This window comes from Lepidochelys olivacea (genome assembly GCF_965140295.1).
Source record: "Lepidochelys olivacea isolate rLepOli2 genome assembly, chromosome: 8".
Lineage (NCBI taxonomy): Eukaryota > Metazoa > Chordata > Testudines > Cheloniidae > Lepidochelys > Lepidochelys olivacea.
In genome coordinates, this window is record NC_140418.1 from 83,412,494 (window position 1) to 83,436,886 (window position 24,393).

General features: G+C 42.2%; 1 protein-coding gene across 9 annotated transcripts in view; it reads right to left on the reverse strand.

Annotated features, from left to right (window-relative positions):
* NEXN (nexilin F-actin binding protein) overlaps window positions 1–22,655 on the reverse strand; it is a 46,456-nt gene extending 23,801 nt beyond the window's left edge. For 2 of the 9 annotated variants that reach the window (XM_084637896.1, XM_084637889.1), the window contains exons 1-6: window positions 21,529–21,857; window positions 5,649–5,734; window positions 3,585–3,776; window positions 3,287–3,368; window positions 3,054–3,202; window positions 1,520–1,561 (exon numbers count right to left, since the gene is read on the reverse strand). In XM_084637896.1, coding sequence (XP_084494022.1) covers window positions 1,520–1,561; window positions 3,054–3,202; window positions 3,287–3,368; window positions 3,585–3,776; window positions 5,649–5,675 — 492 coding nt within the window. In that variant the 5' untranslated portion in view covers window positions 5,676–5,734; window positions 21,529–21,857. Of the gene's footprint in view, window positions 1–1,519; window positions 1,562–3,053; window positions 3,203–3,286; window positions 3,369–3,584; window positions 3,777–5,648; window positions 5,735–21,528; window positions 21,858–22,077; window positions 22,118–22,575 lie in introns of those variants that run through there. The other 7 variants (XM_084637890.1, XM_084637891.1, XM_084637894.1 and 4 more) reach the window with 7 other exon arrangements.
* Window positions 22,656–24,393: the final 1,738 nt, after the last annotated feature.

Below are 24,393 nucleotides of genomic sequence, written 5' to 3' on the forward strand. Positions count from 1 at the left end.
TAAAAGTAGGGACCAGAGCAAAACTCATTTTCCAGTACTACTGACAGCCATTAGTTTTCTTCTGACAACAGAAGAGCATCAAGAGAATTCTATTTTAAATTGAAATGCGACTGGTGGCAAGTGTTCATTGAACTTGTACAGTATCTTCATTGACAGTTGAACTTATCCACAACTATTCATGGCTGATTGGAAAAAAGCTGCTGAAATTTTGCTGACATAATTGTAAATGCACCTAAGTTTTAAGGTGCTATGCTCCATTTGGAAACAAGCTAATAAGGAATTTGCTTCCACACTCTCTCTTTCTCCAGAAACAAATATGTGATTTAAAAAACAGCATGTGAAGTAACTGCCAGTCCCTTCAGTTTTACTTCGGCAGAAGTCTGGGATCTATTACGTGTATTTGTATGTTCAATCTCCATGATATCTAGGACTGAGTCCTTAGTAATTTTTTTAAGTGACAGAAGTTGTGCAGCATTTCAAAATGTCTGATTAAATCAACACTGACAACTCAAACATTTACAGGCTTCTTTTGTTTATAGAATCTATTGCTGTCTCAAGTGGATTTGAGCTATTGTCCAATACAAATTCATGTGCGAAAATATCTTCCATGATGTGGATTTACACAAAATATCACCATTAAAGAGAGATTTCAGAGTAGCAGCCATGTTAGTCTGTATTCGCAAAAAGAAAAGGAGTACTTGTGGCACCTTATACTCAAATAAATGTGTTAATCTCTAAGGTGCTACGAGTACTCCTTTTCTTTTTATTAAAGAGAGACTGTCTAGTAAATTAGACCCAAAATTTAGATTTTATTTTTAAAAAGAAAACTTCAGTAGAAGTGTGATGATTACACTTTGTTTTGACACCTTAGTGAAAAATGGGGTTTTGGTGTCCAGCTTTTTTAAAAATTAAACGTCCTCTTACAATGCTGGAACCTCATAGACAACAACATTGTGCTAGCACATATAAATCAGTGTGTTAAACTGACCAAACAAACCAGTCTAGCTACAGTTTCCAAGCTGAAGTGCAAAAAGTAAACCAAAACATTGTTAAAGCAATTATAAACATTCTTTCTTTTAAACAAATCTAAAAATCTTGAATGTACTGTAACATTAAAAAAAAACCTTGACACTATCCCTCTTTAATTTCAAGATTGAAAATCTAACCTTAAAAGCTCTTTGCCTTTTTTAAAGCCACTAGTGCATTTAGAGGCCAATGTCCTATGAGCAACACAATCCCTTTGAAAATGTAAGCCTTAGTTATTTTTTTATTCTGACTTTAATGGTTGGTAAGTCATTTACCTTTAAACCTGTTTTAAAGCTAGAATAAATTGGCCTCATATAGATAGATGGCAATATATTTTGTGGCTAAGACATTTTCTCAGGCTTTTTTAGCCTTGTTACAGAATTTCCATGAAAAATTAAGTGTATTGTTTATTTACCCAATCCCTATTAAAATAATAAAGCAGTGAATAAAAAATTAGGTGAATGTTTCTTTGAAAAAAAAAAAGTCCAATTACCTCTGCTGCTGATTCAGTTCCTGTATTGTTTATGTCATCAATCTATTAAATGAGAATTTCACATAATTATGTTACTTTTGTTCTTTGCCTTAGATTTTCAAATATAAAATGGAAAATTAACTTGTGCAAATGTATGTTGCATTTAAGTTTTTATGTATCTTTGGGGTGGGAGGGAAAAGAGGGATACCATTCTGAATACTTTTTGATAGCTATATGAGTTTTACCTGACATTACATTTTAATGCCTAGGTAGTATGTCATGTTTTAACCTACAGCAGTATTAATGTTGGAACAGTTCTTGTGGCTTACTAGATAAAGGCTTACTTTACTAGCAATGTAATCCTGGAAACAGAATTGAAACCCTAGGTATAGCATAATAATCTTATTTAGCTTCTTAGTGATAAACTAGTAAATACACATAGATAAAGATTTGTTTCCACATGCATTCCATAATTGTGCAAGAGAAGCTAAAGAAAATGTCATCTAATTTCATATCAAAGTGACCTTGTCCTTCCCTTGAGACTTAGCCTAGTGAGAAAGCCCTCTTTCCTATATTCATATTCTTGACATTAGTTTCTATATATTTTTATTGTTTGAAATGAGTATAACTTCCTTCCTGAGTACAAATTTACATACTGTACTCCTACCTTTCGAAGTAAATAAACTCTAGAACAGGTACTGAAAGAGATTATGAGCTAAACTTTCAGCAGCATGCTCAAAACTTAGTAATGTTACTCCCAGTAGGACATGACTAGCTAAATCTTTGTTGGATATTTATCCCTAATAAGAGTTCTCTTTCCTCTTCTGTGTGGAGGGAAAAGATTAAGTGCTAATATTTTTGGTTAAGCAAACCATTTGTTCATGGTCCTGGACTATGACATTTAGACTCTTACTCACACAGGTAATTGCTTCCGTGAAAGAACTACAGAAGGAGGGGACACACTCCAATTCAGAATTTATCAAAAAGATAAAATTAGGCTTGTAGGCATTGGCAAGAATTGAAGCTACTCATTTATATATCTAACAGAAGTGATCTGTACAATGACAAAAGAATAAAATACTGATTGAAACATCACTTTTAAGTAGTCTTTAGTGGACAATTTGTCTACAACTGTGCTTCTTACAAACACCTATTTTCAGTAATAAACTTGAATATAAATCAGCATCTCTTGTCTAAAATGTGTGTATGTAACAACAAATGTTTTAAAATTTACTTAGTCAACTTAGCCTTGAATCACTTCCAAGCATATGATACCAAAATCTGTGTTTGGTTCATTCCCTCTCCCACTTTCTGTTTTCATCAATGCCTGGCTTCAGCTATAACTCAAGCTCAGTGTTTGACAAGAGTGATAACCCTCCACACACCCCAAAAACTCCTCCACCACACTCATCTCCCTCGTAGACGACAGTCCATTCACCTACTTTCAAGAAACTAAGACCAAATCCTCCTGCTGAACTCTTAGAAAAAAATCATACAAAATAAACAATGTTGACTATTTGATATGTACTTAGTATTCAGAACAAGATAAATATACCTCCTGGGCTTTTTTTGCCAGTTCTCTCTGAATTTTCTTTTTCTCAATCATATCTTGTTCAATTCTGCGCTTTCTTTCCTCCTCCATTCTTTTTCTTTCTTCTTCTTGTCTCTGCTTCTCCATTTCTGCAAACTTGCCTTTAACAGTTCCTATGAATGTGAAATACAAAACTCAATAATTTGATCTAATCTTCAACTGTCAAATTACATGGACTTTTAAACTGAGTTTCTTACCTGTCAGCTTTGGAACATAAGCTTTTTCTATTTTAGAAGACTTTGTTTCTTCTTCTTCATCAGAAGCAAGTAGTTCTTTCATCTAGTTGATTAAAAAGAGAAACTAGAACTGAACTGTCTTTAAGCATTAGAAGACAAAATTTCAATATTATCATATAAAGGGTTCAAAAATAGTTTATCTACTAGATGTTGAGACCACTTATTTGAATTACAATGAAAAGTTCCAAAAATATTTTTAAAATTCTTATGATCAAGTGAATATTAAAAAAATATGAAAAATATTTGCAAAGAAAATAACCTCCTGCTTTCTCCTGTTCCATTCTCTCTCTCTAACATACTGTTCTTTTCTTCTTTGCTTTTCATCTCTAGACCTCCTTTGATTTCTTTCTTCCCTTGCTTTCTGCATAGCTTCAAATTTATCCTTTACATCACCCTTGTGAAGTTTGGGCACATAGGATTTTTGGACAGGTTTAGATGAAGAAAGCAGAATCTTTGTGAAGATAAAGAAGAAGTAAAGATAAGGAAAAGAAAGTTGAAACAGATGGAGAGAAATTGTTTGACAGATTGGATTAGACAGAATGTAAGATTTATTAAAACAAAATACATATGTGATCATGATTTTTGTGCCACTGGCTACTGTCTGCCAAGCATTTTAGCTATACTTTACCATTTTTTAAAGGAATGAATCAGTAATAAATATGACGGAATAAACTGAGTTTTATTGGACTTTAGCTGTATGAATCCCACTGATTTTAATGGAGGGCTACGTAGTTAAGCCCTGAATTTTGAGAATGTACTCTTATAACACACATGAAATTTTAAAAAGATATATACATCTCTATATTGTTGCATTAGAATACGTATACTCACTCTGAAAACAGAAATATATACTTGATTCTGCCTCTAGAAGCAAGACTGGGACTTAGATTTCAGGTATACACGAAGACATGGGTATTAGCATCACAGTGTCTAATATATCTTTGGTTTCTTATGTAACAGATGTTTTATACCATACCTGTTGAATCTTTACACATGGTGGCATTTTAAAAGAAAAAAAAAATAATTCTTCCATTTAAAAACTTAAGCACATCATCAAAATAATTCCTTAAATATTGGGGATGACCCAGCAATCCAGAGGTTACACATGACAGTTGAGGAGCCAAGCTCCCTGGGCCAACAGAGACCTATTGTATATATGGCTGAAGAATTTTTAATGGGGGTTTCTGTGCTAACACTTTCCTCATCTGTATGCTTCTGCTGGCTCCAGTTAGTACATCATACCAACATCTTACAAATATTTGAGTGTTCTGTCTCCTTTTACACTTTGCTGCCAACATAGTATGGTTGAATCAGCTGAAAAACTGACTGAAAACATTGTTTCATATTTTATATGCTTCCCATATGAGTACATCACACAATGTTAGTTATGCTTGTTTTAACTCCTATCACTAAATTATCTAGCTAGAATGCTAAAACAAATCTTTTGAGTAACTTAATCCCAATGCTTTCTAAAGATATTTTAATATTTTAATCTTCATCTTGAATCATGAATGGTGTAGGAAAGTGAATAAGGAAGTGTTATATACCCCTTCACATAACACATGAACCAAGGATCATCCAATTAATAGGCAGCAGGTTTAAAAAAAGCATAAGGAAGTACTTCACACAATGCAGAATCAACCTGTAGAACTCATTGCCATTGGATGTTGTGAAGGCCAGAAGTATAACTGGGTTCAAAAAAGAATTAGATATGTTCCTGGAGGACAGGTCCATCAATGGCTATTAGCCAAGATGGTGGGGGGTGCAACCCTATATTCTAGGTGTCCCTAAACCTGTGAGTGTTAGAACCTGGGACAAAATGACAGGAGATGGATCACTCAATAAATTCCCCTGTTCTGTTCACTCCCTCTGAAGCATATGGCACCAGCCACTGTCAGAAGACAGGATACTGGAATAGATGGAGCATTGGCCATTCTGGGTCAGACCATTCTTATGTTCTCTTCCTCTTTCCCTTTCCCCATTTTTTCTGAATTTTCAACAACATTATGTTTCCTATTTTGTGAATCTCACTTCAGACATCCACTTCCAGCCTTTCAGGAAAAGCTAATATGTAATGCATAATAGTAAGAACCCCTTTAACATATTCCAGCAAATATAATAACCTTACTTTCCTTAATCAAACTGTTCTTTTCAAAGGCTTCTCTGTTACCTTAAGATACAAGGTACATTCTTTTCCTTGAACTTATTATGCTCTTACCCATTTGCTGCTTACCAATTAGAAATAAAGCATCAATACTTGTTTTTTGTCAGCATCACTTGTAAGTTACTACAGAACTTTGATTATATTAAACTTGATACATACCTCAGTCTTCTGCACAATGTCATTCATGGTTTGTTGTTCTCTGATCTGGCACCTGACCCGTTTGATATGTGGGTTTCTATTTTTACCTGTAAAAAATTGCTGCAGATTTATTACCAGCTTAGGAAGAGTCACTCTTCAATTGAAATTTCTACTATCCTTGTAGAAAAAAAGTTAGTCCACATTTAAGCTTGGTGCACCACAACTTAATTTGCCCCCCCTGAGTGAAGATATATGAACATGTACTGAGCATGCAATGGTACTGAAATGCAGTGGCTACAATTCACTATTTGAACTTTTATTTTTTATGGATTCACCTACATAAATTATCATGATATTTAACTTATATGTCATAGTTTATTTGTTTTAATAATTGTTAGGGCTGTCGATTAATCGCAGTTAACTGACGCAATTAACTCAAAAAATTAATTATGATTAATTGCAGTTTTAATCGCACCAATTGAAATTTATTAAATATTTGGGATGTTTCTACATTTTCATATACATTGTATTCTGTGTTGTAATTGAAATCAGTGTAAATTGTTTTTGATTATATTTGCTCTGTAAAATTATAAACAAAAGAAATTGTATTTTTCAATTAACAAACTTGTCTGTCTTAGTGATTGGCTGAACAAGAAGTAGGACTAAGTGGACTTGTAGGCGCTGAAGTTTTACATTTTGTTTTTGAGTGCAGTTATGTAACAAAAAAAATTTGACATTTGTAAGTTGCACTTTCATCTCATACAAGTACTGTAGTGCAATCTCTTTGTCGTGAATTTAAAAATACTATTTCTTTTGTTTTTTACCATGCAAATATTTGTAATAAAAATAAATATAAAATGAGCACTGTACACTTTGTATTCTGAGTTGTAATTGAACTCAATATATTTAAAAATGTAGAAAACATCGAAACATATTTAAATAATGGTATTCAATTATTGTTTAATCGAGCGGTTAATTTGTTTAATTGTGCAGTTAATTGGTTTAATCACTTGACAGCCCTAATATATTGTATATATTACCATCACTAATGGGACAGAAGGATGATTCAATGGTTAGGGCGCTAGCCTGGGACTCGAGACACCCAGGTTTAACTTCCTGCTCTGGCACAAATTTCCTGACTGTTTGACACTGGACAAGTCACTTCAACCTAGATCTTTCAAAGGTTCCTAAGTGCCAAACTACTATTGATTTCAATGGAAGTTGGGTGCTTAACTAACTTTGAGGATTTGGGCCTCAGTCTGTTTGCGTCTGAGTTCCCCATCTGTAAAAGGGAGACATTAGTACCTCCCTATCTCCCGGGGCTGTTGTGAAGATAAAGACAGTGAGGTGCTCAGATAGTACAGTGATGAGGATGGGACATAGTACCTTAGGAAGATACTCAGTTACCTGGTACAGTGCTCTGTGAGCTAAGACCTCTAAACACACTTTAAAGACGACAGCATTTCATATCTTAAAACTATGCTATATTCATATGTTACTCCATTCAAATTGTGAATTAGCTCAAGTGAACAAAATGAAAAATAAGGATAATACATTACAAAATGTGCTTAACCTCCCTTATTCTGACAATTTAATTATCATTGGTAGCATACAGCTAAGTAGTGTATATTATGAAAATAATGAGGTTCCTGAAGTGAAACACGCAGGGGCCAGGACCAAGACTTGCCAAGTTAACACCTTCATCTGTATTTTTCATCTGTAGAATTTGCTACCCCTCGAGAGCAGTACAGTCCTTGACCTAGACACCTCCAGAACTGATACCAGATCAGCTTTTCACACAATCTTTCCGCAATGGGAAAGATGAAACAGTCCGAATGGTTATTTCTGGACTAGTCAGCGAGGCTCAGGCACACACAAAAATGAAAGGAGTACAGTGATGTTATGTGGAAGGTGCCTAACTTCTCTGGCAGGTGCACTGAAAAAGTATAGCTAGTATTTGGAGGAAAGGTTGTCTCCGTGTCCTTTCAATTACTGACTTCTCTTCAGATAGTGCCAACCATGTCCCTGAAACCAACTCTAGTAATGGTTTCAGGGACATGAACAAGTACCCATTAAACTACCTTTATTCCACAGAGCACACTTTACATCTGTTTGGTAATGAAGAAAAGTACTTATCAATCTGGGCTGGATAAGTCAATGACCTAGATATAAAAGACTATATCCTACCACCACACTAACAAATTGTAGCATTTTTATATAGTGTGCACATAACTGAGACCTGTAATTGCTGACCACAGCAACTGTACTTGTCAACATGAGAAAAAACACACAAAGAGACAGATTTGTTCCATTGTGGCTCTTCAGTGAGAAGGGTTTTTTTTTTCTTTGCAACAGACCATATATGAAGCTTTGGTGTTGAAATGCAAACTGACATCTGTGCACTCTTTACTAGTATGAAAAGCCACACTAGTTAACGTAAGCAGAGATAAAAACCTCAGGAGCAAGCAAAACAATCTAATGCTAAAGATAGTGTACGTGCAATGCTAGTAAAAGGCATGACCAAAAATGGTGGTATTCCCTAATCTAGAGGTCAAACCAAGTAGTTTATTCTACCACACGTAATCACAATTAGCTCATTCCTAAAGGTTAAAAGTCAATAAGCCTTGCTCAGTTTTATTCAAACCCGCATCAAGCATCTCAACTGGTGTTTTACCATTAAGTGCTCCTATCTATAATTGTGTTGGCACATTCCATAAAACTACTCTGTGCGTGTGCCAACTGTGCTTTGTTCATGCTTGGCTACTTCTGAGGACTACCTTCCATACGTATTCATTTTCTGCATCAGTGGCCTCATCTACAGAGTTCTCAAATAATACCACCTTTCCAGCAAAAACTTAAAGATATCTCTAGGAATGTGTTAGTACAGTTTTAAAACTTTGTATGTTCGACCAAATAGACTGTTGAGGCTATAACCAGAAGGAAGGAATTCACAAGAAAAAACTTTATTTCCTGAAGCAGCATTAGGTCTTATGGCTAGCACCTGTGAAAATCAAGTTTATTTGATTAAAGCCACATAATACTCAACATTGCATGGTACAGTTTGATTTTTTCATTACACGTTAGCTGTTTTCTTAGACCATGTGAAAGGCATCTTCTCTTGTTTTTCAATGTAATGACTTATAAAATAAGGCCTCAGTCCTGCAATGAATTCCATGTGAGCACAGGGGTCTGCCTATGCTTAGCTCATTGCTGGATTGGCGCCGACATCTCTCTTCATGAAACTGCTATAATTTGTTATATACCTTTTTTAAAACGCTTATTCTATATTTTAGCTTTTTAACTTAAAATAGCTGAAAATAATGAATGGAAATAGTTTTATAAATGTAAATATTTCTCTGCACTATTTGTAAGCAACAAAACACTGCAATACTATTAAAAGGAAGCAGAATGACAACCTGACTAATCTATTTCACTGCCTGAAATGACTGAAAAGCAAGAAAAAACGGTTACTTACTGTCTCGTAACTGTTGTTCTTCGAGATGTGTTGTTCACATCCATTCCACATTAGATGTGCAGGTGTTGCGTGCACAAGCGTCGGAAACTTTTTCCCTTAGCAGCTCCCATCGGGCCAGCAGGTCCCCCAAGTGGCACCACTGTGCCCCGCATATATACCCCCGCCAGTTCCTTCTTGCCGGCGACTCCGACAGAGGGGTAGGAGGCTGGGTGTGGAATGGACGTGAACAACGCATCTTGAAGAACAACAGTTACTAGAAAGCAAGTAACCATTTTTTCTTCTTCGAGTGCTTGTTCAAGTCCATTCCACATTAGGTGAATTACAAGCTTACTTCTGGAGGAGGGTAGGAGTCACGGAACAACTGCTCGGAGGACCGCTCTGCCAACTGCTGCGTCCTCTCTGGCCTGCTTGTTGACCACATAGTGGGTTGTGAAGGTGTGCACCGAGGACCAGGTGGCTGCTCTGCAGATCTCCTGGATCGGGACCTGTGCCAGGAATGCCGTGGAGGTCGCCTGCGCCCTGGTCGAGTGGGCCATGACCGCCGGGGCCAGAACACCTGCGAGCTCATAGCACACCCGGATGCAGCTTGTAATCCAAAATGAAATCCGCTGCGCCAACACTGGGAGGCCTTTTAACCTCTCGGCCACAGCCACAAACAGCTGCATGGATTTGTGAAAGGGCTTAGTGCGCTCCAAACAGAACGCCAGCACTCAATGCCCATCCAAGGTGTGCAAGCTGCAGTGACTCAGGTCCATATGGGGTTTCGGGAAGAACACCAGCAGACAAATGTCCTGGCCGAGATGGAATTGGGACACCACCTTAGGGAGGAACTTGGGGTGCAGCCGGAGCTGCACCTTGTCCTTGTGAAATACTGTGTATGGTGGCTCAGAGGTGAGGACCCTCAGTTCGGACACCCTTCTGGCTGAGGTAATGGCAACCAGAAATGCCACCTTCCAGGAAAGGTGGAGGAGAGAACAGGTAGCGAGGGGCTCGAAAGGGGGTCCCATGAGTTTAGAAAGGACCAGGTTAAGGTTCCATGGAGGGACTGGGGGGTGGGAGTATGGGAACACCCTCTCCAACCCTTTATGGAACCGCCCCACCATTGGGTGGGAAAACATCGAGCCCCCCAAGAACCCCGATGGAAGGTGGAAATGGCCTCCAGATGCACACTGAGTGAGGACGGGGCTAGCCCTTGCTGTTTGAGGTGCAGGAGGTACTCCAGAATGGCCTGCACCAGGGCCTAGCCCGGCCGCACCTGTCGGGGTTCACACCAACATGAGAACCTTTTCCACTTGGCCATATAGGCCGTCCTGGTAGAGGGCTTTCTACTGCCAAGCAGAATCTGCTGCACGGGAAAGGAGCACTGGCTCTCCAGGGCGTTTAGCCTCAGAGCCTTCACGCCATCAGGTGCAGTGACTGCAGGTCGGGGTGGAGAAGCCGCCCGCTGTCCTGTGTAATGAGGTCCCCGTGTAAGGGCAGGACTACTGGGGCGTCCACCGACAGCTCTAGGAGCGATGTGTACCAGTGTTGGCAGGCCCAGGCTGGGGCGATGAGAATCACCGCCACCCTGTCCCTGCACACTTTGAGCAGGACCTTGAGCACCCAGAGGAGCTGGGGGAAGGCATACACCAAGCCCCCTCTCCACGGGATTGCAAACACATCTGCAAGTGAGCCCGGGCTCCGGCCCTGGAATGAGCAGAACCGCGGGCACTGGGCGTTGGCCCTAGTGGCAAACAGATCTACCCGGGGAAGCCCCCACCTGCGGAAGAGCGAAAGCACGACATCCGCCATGAGTGCCCACTCGTGCATGCGGTACGACCTGCTGAGGGAGTCCGCCAGCTCGTTCCACACCCCCTGGGAGATAGGACACCTCGAGGTGAATCGCGTGGGCTATGCAAAGGTCTCAGAGGAGGAGAGCCTCGCGACAGAGTGGCGAGGAACAAGCCCCACGCTGCTTGTTTATATAACGTTGTCTGTAGCATTGTCTGTCAGAACTGTCACGCTGTGACCACTCAGAGTGGCATGAAAGGTCTGGCAGGCGAGACGAACCGCCCTGAGCTCCTTCACGTTGATATGGAGCGACCACTCTGCCTTGGACCACAACCCCTGCATCATGAGGTCCCCCATGTGAGCCCCCAATCCGTGGTCTGACGCGTCCGTCACCAGTGTCAGGTCCAGAAGTGGGGCGGCAAAGGGGATGCCTTCGCAAACCACAGGCTGGGACTACCACCACAGCAAAGAGTCCAGCACCGTCTGGTGTTGGTGCGGAGACCGGGACCACTGCACTGAGTAACTTGCCCTGGATGGGGCCCCTTGGCGCTCCTGATAGGCCCAGGGGGTCAAGAAGAGCCAATGGCCTGGCGGCCCCCATTGAGGTTGCCAGCTTCCCTGTGGGTCCCTGCTGTCCGGGCCCCTGTGTGGGTAGCTACTCCGACCGGAGCCGGCGCCAGACTGCAGCGACACCGATTGTGAAGGCCATGGTGGTGCCAATGATCTGTGCTGGCAGGAGAATGAGAGGCTCCTGGCTGAGCGGGACCGGTGCTGGCAAACAGTGGCGGTCCTGGACCGGGACCGTCAGCAGGAGACCTCTGGCGAGGGCTGTCTCAACTCCTCCCGGTGCCAGTCTCTGGGCGGTGCCGGAGAGTGGTGTGCCCTTCCTGGTGCTTCTTCGCGTCGACCTGCTGCCAGTGCCGCTTCTGGGCCGCTGGCAAGTGCGAATCTGCAGAGTCGAAGCTTGACCGGGACCAACTCCGGGACTGGTGCCGGGACGGTGTCTTCGAGCGGCACATCATTGCTGGCTTACCCTTTGATGGCGCTCGAGGCATGAGTGCCGGAGGGTTCTCCCCATACGGGAGGGGGCTCACCGCCGACACCTTGATGAGGTCCTTTGCGGCCTCAAAGGTGCCAGGCATAGAGGGCTGATCCGTTATACCCTTGAGCCCATCGTCCGCACTGAGCTCACTTAGGTTTGGGCTCAGTGGAGCTTGTGCCGCCGGGACCGCCTGTGTCAGCACTGGTACTGCGGTCTTCCTGCTCTTGTTGGCGCTCGGTGCCTTGGGAGGCGCCAGCCTCCTGTGTGGGGAACGACCACGCCTTCCTTCAGGCTGCGCTGGGGGCCGCACCGGGGAGGACGATCGGTGCCAGGGCCTAGCCTGGAGCTCTGGGGCTGACAGTTTACGGTGCTTCGCCAGTGCCAGGTCTCCTGACGGCTCCGGGGCACTATGCACCGAAGAAGCCTGAGCCGGTGTCGGGTGCTCTGGGCCCGGCGGCTGCAATGCGGCCGCCATCAAAGTTGCTTTAGGTGAAAGTCTCTTTCTTTCCTTGTCCTTGGCTTGAACACCTTGCAAACCCTACACCTTTCAGTTTGATGTCCGTCCCCCAGGCAACATAGACACGAGCTGTGGGGGTCATTAACTGGCATAGGTTTGCGGCACGTGGCACAAGCCTTGAAGCCATGGGCCTGAGGCATGCCCTGCGCGGCCCAGGGCCGGTGCTGGAGGCCTCCAAGCACCTAATCACTTAAGTGTTCACAATCTATATGTAAACGAACTGATAACAGCTACTCTAAAGGCTAAGGGACTGCTCTTCTATGAAAGAGAGAGAGGTTGTTCCAACACCACCACGGAGGGCAAGAAGGAACTGGAGGGGGTGGGGCCGGCGGGGGTATATATGCAGGGGGCAGTGGCGCCACTCGGGGGGCCCGACGGGAGGCGCTAAGGGAAAAAGTTTCCAACGCTCGTGCACGCGGCGTGCGCACGCCTAATGTGGAATGGACGTGAACAAGCACTCGAAGAAGAAGCAGATCAATTCCTACAATAATCTAGACTTAAATGTTTAATTTTTTTTTTTAATAATGAAGAAGGTGTTAGGAACACAGGCACTTGAATCTTTAATATGGAATTCTGATATGCTAACAGATGGTCTTTAGACCACAGTAGTTACAACCGCAAGAAATAACAGTGTGTGAGAGTAATTAGGCACCTGATTCTGCTGTGGTTTATAAAAAAACAAAAACTTTCCACCAACTTCAGTTCATTAGGAGTTTTAGGTACATATCCTCTCACAGGATCAGGACTTCTAACAAGCCCAAATGTAACCAATCTCAAAACAAGTATTTTTTATCAGCCTTCCAAAAAGAAAGTGGATACATTAATAATACCAAATACCCTACTCATGAACTGATAAAAAGCAGGTGCGTGAGTTTGTTAGAGTTATTTGAACTGTTGAATAAAAACACAAAAAGTACTCAAACCAGCTGTAGTTTCCGTTTGGCCTGTCTGTAAGTTGGTGATAGCATGTTTAATTCTGTTGTGTCTAGAAATGCTCTAGATGCTTCTTGCAAGCATTTTTGTGGTATCTGGATTCCTGCAAACATTAGCAGGTGTCAGTTTACCCTTTGAGCATTTTTTTTTAGGGTATATCTCATGCTGTTTTCTTAGTGTCCTCAAGTGGCAACCCTGTTGTGATAACATTGGCCTGTTCTGTTTGGTTAAACAGAACCTTGGCTATCAAGATCCACCTGGAAAAGTCGGGAAAGGAAACATCACACTCCTGCCCCCCCAACCCTTGTTTCTGATTTTGGCAGCCTCAGAACTAGCAGATTCATGTCTTACGTTTAAAAGATAAATAAATACAGCTAAATCAGTTTTACCGCATGCATTTAACAGAAACTTAAAACAATCATTTTTAACATTCACAAATTGGCACACCTATTCAACTTTTGTTCTCCTTTGCCCTACAAAATCTTTGGAAATCAGATGGACCTTTCAGTGGACCCTGAAAGCCACCAAATCTAGGCTCTAGAAGAAGAGGGTTCCAAAGATGACCTTGTACAGGGCACTACTTCTCTGTCAGCTGACATACTCCCCACCACCTTAATACATGGGACTGGTTATATACTCTATATGTGACTTCCCCTTAAGATAATCTGGAAATTGTAGCTAGTACAGAATGCAATTGCTTACTATGTAGATTTCAGCATAGGTAGTACATTACGTTTATGTACCACCATCAGCACCATTTAAGGACTTTGAATTTTTAAAAATGCTTTTAAATTTGGGCATTGCATATGTTCAAGACTATTTTGTGGGGAAGCTACAATTAGCTGAACACCTCAACTTCACATTGACAAAGGCATGGCTGACTACAGTGAGGTCCACATTCAGAAAGTCTGCAATCTTCTTGCTAAGAAAACATGTTGGCAAAACACTTTTGGCAACTACTACTACTTGACCATCCAAATGCAGATTCAACAAGACTCCACATTGTGAGTCTGAAAAATGTCAGGCATATTTCTGTAAGTGGGAACACTGATATGAGTACCATTTCAGGTTGCCACCTTTCTAACTCCTGGTAACCAAACTCTGATCCCCTATCCTGCCTCTGCTCCACCTCTTTGCCTGAGGCCCCACCCCCTTCCCTCTCTGGATTGTCTCAAGGACCCGGTCTATGAAGGCAGTGTAAAGTGCCCTTGAAGTAGTAAGTGCCTTGAAGTAGTAGTAGTAGTAAACTATGCACCTGACAATCCTAAATGGCACCCAGACAAAGAAGCTAAAAACCAGACTGTCCGGGTAAAAAATGGATGGGTTGCAACTCTAGTGACATTTCTTCTAGTTGCTTCCCCATCCTATAAGTATCACTTTACTCTTAATCTAAATTTCACACATAGCTAGATGGCTCTAATCCAATTACTGCAATTATTTTTTGAGGCTGGGTAAGTCATTATACTCCACCATCTATGTCAGAAGAAATGGAGATATAGAGCAGTACATTTGTTGCACGCTAACTACATTTCAGCCCATGGCTGCACTCCTTATAACATCCTATATACCTTGAACAGAAACAGTGACGGAACTGAATACTGTTTGATGCCTAAGAGAGCATTTGTCTGATACTACCCTCTAAGATCTTTCAGAAAGAAAGGAACAGAGCTACTTCCTCACCATTTCCAAGTGGGGCAGATCAAAGCACACTACGGAACTTTTCATGCACAGCAACAGACTCCATGCAGACACTCCATGTGCGACAGTCTAATCAGAGGTAGATTTACACCCCAACTTGCTGCATGCTGTTTATATAATCAAGCCCTTTATATGTCTTTGCTTGGACCTACACATAAGTAATCTACCCCTCATGAGCAAAAATATTAGGTGAAGGATCCTTCAGAATGGCCTTATCACTAGGAAAGAATCAACCAGTATGGTCTCTGGAATATGCTGCTTCTAAATTAGAGGGCATTTTGCTATTAGTGCCTTCACTAATTCCCTTGGTTAGGGGGAACTATTACTGCTTCTAAAAGTCTCAGTTACATATCCCAGTTTTGGAAGAAAGTGTGTCCCAGTGAAAGCAAGTGCTTGTAACAGAAGCGAGGCTTACTCTCTGGGGAGGCAGAGGCCAACTGTATATAGGCCTTGTGTATTTTTACCACATCAATGGGTGCTGTGTCTTCATCGTATACTTGGTTGTGCATAACAATCATATCTCAGCTTTTCAGGGAAAGTTTGCTTCCTTGATATCACAATACTTTTCCAATTTTTCTGTACATATTTTTGGTTACTGGAGCCCTCCCATACAGTTTCCCTTCTGTAGTACTCCCATAGTTGGAATGACAAACCTGAATACGATGGAGAAATAAATTTATTATCTGATTATTTTGCTTCTTGGACTAGTCAGTCTTGTCATCTCATTGCCTCTCTAACTGATATACATCTAAAGTAAAATTTCAGTTCAGCTGGGTGAAGGTGTATCTCAGGAAATATTAGTCTAATGTTTTAATACTGTTAATCAAAGTTCTTAGACTATGTTTAGTCTGTATAAACAGTCTAGCTGTTTTTCCCAGGGGTTTTCCCAGGAGGGGAAGCCAAACCTCCATCCTGTGATTGACAGGTCTGATCTGGCCCCGGAGCTGCAGAGCAGAGGAAAACCTATTATTAGAATGGCTTGTCTGCATATAATGGAGAAGATTGTTACTCAATAGGCTAAAATGAAATCTTAACTATGGTGCTTGATGAATATCACAAAGACGGTAACAGATGTAAAACTAGGAAACAGGTTAGGCAATGTTATTGGTTCAGCTGCTATGCGAAAATATCTGAATCTGCGCAGGATTGTTTAAAAAACACAATTTACTTATCTTACTGGTTCTAAGATGGGGGGGAGGAGACAGGAAATGATCAACTATATGATATGTCTTTAGCTGGTATAATTGTGTCACCTCTCTCTCTCTCACACACACACACATCACCGCTATTCAGACAAAATTAAGATAAATACAGAAAGATGTTACAAGACAGCAAAAATTTTATTCTTCCTTATCACCTCTTAAGCCGAAAAGTCTGTTTAAACTTAATGTATCCCCACTTATGTAAGAGTTACACCACCCTTTCATAAAATCATAGAATAACAGAGTTGGAAGGGACCTCTGGAGGCCATCTAGTCCAACCCCCTGCCCAGAGCAGGACCAATCCCAACTAAATCATCCCAGCCAGGGCTTTGTCAAGCCTGACCTTAAGAACTTCTAAGGAAGGAGATTCTACCACCTCCTTAGGTAATGCATTCCAGTGTTTCACCACCCTCCTAGTGAAAAAGTTTTTCCTAATATCTAACCTAAATCTCCCCCACTGCAACTTGAGACCATTACTCCTTGTCCTGTCATCTGCTATCACTGAGAATAGTCTAGATCCATTTTGTTCTTTAACTGAACAAAAGCTGTTGCATAGCCTTCATGAAATAAAGTTATTCTAGATTTTGTTTTAAAATATGTTGTCTATCATTAGCGGAAGACCTAAGGCACATAAAAACTGTTCTTATTTCCTATTTTGAAGCAATTTACTTATATTAGTTTGAAACTGTGAAAACTTATGTTTAGCAATAGACTAATGAACATTCCCATATAGATAGTACAGATGGAGAAGACCTACTTGGGGAGATAGTCCACTGCTACTCTACCCCTAAATAAATTGCTACTTTTTGCAGATACAGGAATTGAAAGCTAGGTTGAAAAAAATATATCTAATTCCTCAATAACTCCTCTTTCTGATAGGCTCACTTACTGTCTTGCTGGCAACTGTATAAACAAGTATTTTCATTAGTCTTATGTTTACCATCTGTCTCCTTTTAATGACCTACCCACAGAGAAGATTGTTTTATAAGTAGGAAACAATCTTTTGAGACTTGGAAATGTATTACTTATGGTCAAGGCTCTTAAGGACAGGAAAGCACAGTTGTACTTGTTAACATATTTAATAAAAACTGAGTTTAATAAAGCTGGGAAGAGGACACAGGAAAGCATTCCCCCTGCTTATTGTTCATCATGTGAGCCCTGCTTAAACCCTGATTATAACTTTCTAAAACCAATCTTTTAAAATATAGCCGGATAAGGCCTAGTTTGAAATGAGATACCTCAACTGGTGTAATCTTCTATTGCTCCATTGACTTAAATGGAGCTGACTCTTTATACCAGTTTAGAATCTTCCCCCTAGAATCTTATTCTGCATTAATTCACTACAAAACCAACTCATATTTTTGCATATTTTATATAAGAGAAACTATTTCCCCCCAAAATTACATGAAATTGATGTGCGTGTCTAGAATATCAACCAGCAACTAAACCAAGGCTCCCACTGAACAGAGATGATATTCATTCTCCCTTTCCCAAACTTTAAAAATCCAGTTTTATAAAGTGAAGTTGCTCAGTTTACAGCTCAAAGTTAGATGCATGACTCTATGTTACAGCTAAAGTATCATAGCGGAATAATCTTAGCAGACATTATTATGGTAAAACAGATTATTGTAAACGCTTTGCTTATAGTGTAATAAGCACCATTACCATAGCATCTCAGCTCTATGTCCAAACTGAAGATAACCTTTTCTGTATGATAGAGAGTGGCCTTCTTGTTCCTACCAGGTTTAAGACAGTAGGGAACAATCTTCAGGGCTATGTTCCAGAAAAAATGTCTGGGGGAGGATCTGCTCTGTTACTGGGAGAAGGCCTACTTTGGGTAACTTTACACTGGGCCTAAGGCCTAAGCTACACTGGAAGGGGCGGGGGGTTCGAACTAAGATATGCAACTTCAGCTTTGCTATTTGTGGTGTACAGGCATCGATTCGGGGATCGATTTATCACGTCTAGATGAGACACGATAAATCGATCCCCAATAGACTTACCCTATATAGCAAGACTTTGACTCATCCTAATTTCTGGTGCTAGAGAGAGTGAAAGCAATGGGCTCAGCCCTAAACTACAAGATCCCACATTATTACAGATGCTGCAGCAGAATAGAGAAGCAGATATGATGGAGACAGTTTAACGAAGGCTAATAGAATGTTTTAAAGATAAACACTAGGACCGTGAAATGCAGAATTATATAAGGCAAGGATCCAGGGTAGAGCGTGGAGTACTGTTGTGATTTGCTTTCTGTAGTTTGCCCTTCCTGGAAAGTAGGACACTGCTTGTTGAACTAGATACAGTTTCCATCTAGACCCCAAGATCATTGTCCAGATAGAATACACCGCAGTAATCCAGGGTGGAAGTGATAAATGGATAGATCTCTGTAGTTATGCCTGCATTTGACAGGAGAGGATGAAGTCTCCTGGCTCAGTGAAGATAAAAGGCATTTCTGGCTGCTGCTTCTGTTGGATAGTCCAGGAGTAGAGCTGATGCCAACAGGACTGAGAGACTGCGTAACACCTTGAGGTCACAGCTCCTACTACTTCCTTGAAATGCTTTCTTCTGCTTCTTACCATCACTTCAGTCTTCCTAGACTGAGTCTGACTCATCTTTTTTTCCCCATCTAGGTTCCAATTTACTTCAGACACTGGAACAGCTAGGAAATGGCACTCTCTCCTGTTCAGCAGGAGATCCTTAGAGATGAGTTTAAGCACAGTAGGCTATACTGGCTTCTTCCATTGAGGAAAATATTCCCTCACAGGAAGTGTTCAAAGAACAGCTATCTTAAACTTTATGGGCCCAATACATATTTCCATCTACTTGTATATTTCTAGGATATAAATGATAATTACTCATTGTCAAATCTTCAGAATACTTCTTCTACCTTTTATCAACTGTATTTCTTACAAATATATATTTCTTCAATTAGCAACAGATCTCCCTTATCATTAAAAGAAATGTCAGAACAAATAACATCTGCAAAATACATTCTCAAACATAAAATTCAATTACAACTAAAATATGACATTCTGATAATGATAGTTTGAGAAAGCAATGTAAAATGTACTCATAAAATACGTTTTCAGATTACTTTTAATAAAGTCAAGCAGACAAAACTATAATTACATTTATTTTATCTGAAAATATATCTAACATCAGAGATTGCACCAGTTGGAAGCAACTTATAGAGACATTTTGGATGAAAACAGAACGGAAGGGAAGGAGGAATTTATTTTGTCATCCATATTGAACTCAAACTACTGAGAGACAGACATAAGAAATGGCTTGCACACTCACATCTCTACCAAAGAGAGAGAAAGTGTTTTTAAACAACTCAATCAAAATAACAATGTTAGCAAAAAGGTTAGCTGCTCAAATTACTGACTCCATTCATATTTCTTTCCTGGGTTTCTTTTGTAAAGACAAACATCATAAACTGAACATTTTGAAATACTATTGAATTAATACTAATACAGCTCATTACAGCATTTGATATCTGTAATAATTTTACATTAAAATTTGCTATAAATGCCCCACCACTTCACACTGGTCTAGATCACAATTTTATTAAACTGGCATATTGTATTTAACAAAACACATTAAAATGCCAGAGACTTGTCAGTTTTTGCTACAGGCCAATAAATTACACTATCTGCTGTCCTGAACTGGGCCACAGTTTAAGGAGTAAAGACCATTTTGGTCTGTCTGTCTCATTCATCACTGTCTCCAGGTAGGCCCTCTTGATTCTTCACTGGCCAACTATTTCCCCACATCCATTATTTATTGATATTTTTTAAAAAATTAGTTAAGTAAAATAGATAGTAATTGTTTCTGTGTATAAAGCATAGAGAAGGGGACATGTGGCTAAAACAGTGCTTTATTGGAGCATGTTAGCAAAGCATTTTTTTGCTATAACTAATGTCATCCAAAGGTGCCTTTTATTAAATTTAGTGAAAGTGAAGCAAGCAGCAGTGACCACAATTATAAAAATAAGCAAATGAGTGCAGTGCTGGTTTGCTGAGTTAGATTTAGGATATAGGCTGATGACAGCCCTTCCACCCCCTCACCCAGGGACTCTGTCACCACTAACCAACCCTGGCACTATTTTTAGCTCAGCATCTTATTTCCAGTGGACATCTCCTTAGTCTCCGATCAGTTCTACCCCTGCAAGTGGTTGCAGTGTTAAGAGGTTTCCTTTTCACTATAGCCTGACATCTGGGGCACCCAAACCACAGGTTAACTCAAGTCAATCACCAGGAATGGGTTAAATTCCTGAAAGGGCAGGGTCCCCAAGCACTGCTGTGGGTGAGGAAACATGGGCCGGTGGATAAGACTTGCTTCACTTCTCCCCCTCAGACCAGGCGCAGCTCATTTGTAGTGAGCTGTAGCTCACGAAAGCTTATGCTCAAATAAATTGGTTAGTCTCTAAGGTGCCACAAGTCCTCCTTTTCTTTTTGCGAGTAAAGACTAACAGGGCTGCTACTCTGAAACCTCTCATTTGTAGGGTAACGCAGTCCAGTCACACTGACTGCTCAGGCCTGGACTGTGCTAGCTGGCGTCCCCCAACGCTGAGCTCCTGTGTCTGACACAGCCCTCCTGCTGTCTCGCCCTGTGTGCGCGCTGCTGGGCGGCTGAAACGGCTTCAAAGCCTGAGAGGGGCAAGTTGGGGGGCTGCCCCCGCGAGATGACACAAATCACCGGTGTCCCTCTGAATCGCAACGAAACAGGCGCCTCATTTGCTCACTTCCCTGCCACTACGGGAGCCTGCGGCTGCAAGGACCTAGTCTCCCGCTCCCGGGCTGGGTAATACTTGGGTCGCATTTCAGGTGTTGCGTTTAGGGTGCGGGCGCTGGGGGTGGCCTGCGATACGCAGGAGTCAGGCTGGACGACGGGGTGCCGCCTTCTGGCCTTAATATCGATGACGCTCTGCCAGGGATTGGGAACGGCGACGCCAGGGGGGCGACAGGGGGAGCCCCGGGAGAGGGGAAAGAGGAGCCCCAGCGCAGCCAGGCTTCTGGGAACAGCCCAGCGGAGGCGGGCAGGGGACTGGGAGAAGCGGGGCCGGGCTCCGCGGCGGAGAGGAGAAGGGGGAGCCGCAGGACGGGGCAGAGGAGCAGGGCACAGGGCGGAGAGGGGTCGGGCTCGGCACGGCCCGGGCAGGGAGCAAGGGTTGCGGTGCCCTGGCTGCGCGGAGCCGGAGCCGCGCCGGCCCCACTGAAGTTTTCCGGAGGAGTTTTATGCCCCGCGGAGCGTCTTACCTGGGGGTCCTGCCCGCGGCTCCGGCTCACGCTAATCCCGGCGGCTCGCGGGTGGGCGGGCGAGCTGGCTGGCTGGGGAGCGGCGGCGGCGGCGGCGGCGCGGCTGTGGCTGCTGCTGAGCGCCCCTTGGCTGCCGCCGGCTCTGCAAGTTTCCATAAAAGTCCTGGTGCGCAGCCCTCGCCCGCATTCCAGGCGCGCCCCGGCCCGGCTGCAGCTGTCCCGACGCAGGCAGGCAGGGCCCGCCGCGGCCCCCTCCCCGCCGGCACAGGCCGACTCAGCGCGCCTGGGGCAGAGCCAAGCCCCCGGCCGCGGCGGCTGGGTTATTTTGAGCTGGAAGCACCACAGGCTATAAATAACCTGGGGCTCTGGGGAGCAAAGCGTTCCCGGGGCCGGGCCCCGCGCAGGCGGCCTCCCGCCGGGATCACTTGACAGGAGGGGAAGGGGACCCAAGGAAGCCTGGCAGGGGACCAGGGCAGCGAAACAGACCTTGCCATGGCCGAGTGGCACCTGCCATGCTGGGCAGAGGTGAGACCTGGCAGGTATACATACCTGGTGCGCCTGGGATATTTGTAAGGCGCCTATCACCTAGTTTCAGAGTGGTAGCCTGTTTGTCTGTATCAGCAAAAACAACGATCAGGTTTCAGAGTAACAGCCGTGTTAGTCTGTGTTCACAAAAAGAAAAGGAGGACTTGTGGCACCTTAGAGACTAACCAATTTATTTGAGCATGAGCTTTCGTGAGCTACAGCTCACTTCATCGGATGCATCTTAATGAAGTGAGATCAGATGCTGTAGCTCACCAAAGCTTATGCTCAAATAAATTGGTTAATCTCTAAGGTGCCACAAGTACTCCTTTTCTTTTTTGCAAAAACAAGGAGGAGTCCTTGTGGCACCTTAGAGACTAACACATTTATTTAGGCATAAGCTTTCCTGGGCTAGAACCCATTTAATCAGATGCAGGGAGTAGAAGATACAGGAGCAGGTATAAATACATGAAAAGATGGGAGTTGCCTTACCAAGTGTCTTCTAAGCAGTCAGAAAATACTTACGGCTCACAAGCCTTTCAAGGGGCCTCTTCCCACACAAAGTTCTGCACCACAGCACGCGGAGATAATGCACTGGCTCATGCTTTGTGAGTAACTGGGATCTGGGCCTCAGGCCCTAAAGCCCTGGGGCATTTTATAGCATCAAGCCCATGAAAGCAGCCAGCTAATAATAGTATGTGACAAAGTTCAGGGTGGTGGAGTGGGGAAGAGTCTAGACAGTACCAGGACTATGGAACTAGGTTAGCTACCTAATGAAGAGTGTATAAATTATTCTGAAACAGCCATTTAGGGAACAGATGGTGCCTATCTTCCTTCCCCTGGAAATTAAGAACTTTTCTGTGCTTGATGCACAAATATAACTTTAAAACTTGAATTTTAAATATACTCTCCTCCCCTCCCCCTTTAAACTCACCTATAGAGTTCTTCCTTCCTTAGATTATAAGGTCTCTTAGGCAAGAAGGACTGTCTCCTAGTTACATTTGTTGTACTGTGCTTATCAGAGTGCCTTAGACTTGGTTGCATACGCCTTAGAATAATACATGATATTGCAGCTGGCAGTCTGAACATTGGACTGGAAACAAGGCATATTTTTTTAACACTGAAAGTAATTAACTGTTGGAACAATTTAGCTAGGGTTGTGGTAGATTCTCCATCACTCACAATTTTAAATGAAGATCAGATGTTTTTCTGGAAGATCTGGTCTAGGAATTATTATGGGGAAGTTCCATAGCTTGTGCTATATAAGAGGTCAGACTAAATGAACACAATGGTCCCTTCTGGCCTTGTATTCTATGGAGATTAAAAAAAAAAAAAAAAGAGTGAGGATACAAGAATTCCTCATCCTTTCCTCACTTCACTACTGGATGAACCAGTATCTCTGAAATAAACCTTTCGGTTAAAACCAAGATGGGATGATTTAATTTAGACTTCTTTTTAGATAGCAATGAGCAATTTGAAAGACAGAGTTAAAATAAAATGTCTTGTGACTTTGTGGCTACAAGACTTAGATGGGAAAGTACCATCTATTTAGGTTGTTAAAATAATGCTTTTTGCCCTACAAAGCCATTTATAATGTACCCATTACTATGGAAACTGAAAACCTTAAAAATACTAGTGCATGTGAATGATAGATATTATCTTTGCTCCTCCTTTCTAATAACAAATATGATGACTTAGCGCAGGAGGGGTGTCTAATTTAGAGGAGATCACTGGATTCCATATCAAGTTATGGTCCAGGATATAAATTCATAACTTCATAGACTACTCAGTCTAGACACTGCTGCAGGGGAGGTTTGTCTAAGGGAAAAATATAGTTTATGTAGTAACTACACTTTTATTTATAACTTATTCATGTGCTGTCATTATTCAGTGAGAAAACCCACTCTCCTTTAGGCCTCCTGTTTCTGTTCTCTTTCTTTGCATGCATTCTCTGTACTGTCCTTTGGCTTTCTTTCCCTGCAGCAACTTGCAATTCTCATCCCTTGAAGGCTTCACTTCCATCCCCTTTCCCATTAGCTATTAGAGTTGACACACCAATAAAATTAAAAGAGGACAGGCACATTCACACCTCATAGTCACTGTTTCAGACTCTGACAGATATTGTGATATTGGCTTGCACTCTCACCTCATAGGAGCCATCTCATTTTTGATTGAAGTGGCCTTGTCTCTAATGCTCCCCTACTGGGCTCTTCCTTTGACCTGCAGTGGCCTATCACAACCTGCTTCATCCCCCAAATCCCCTTTGGATGTTCAATGATTTGGTTCTCCAGCCATGTCACATAAACGTCTAAACCTCTTCCAGGCTACCACAAACAAGTCCAA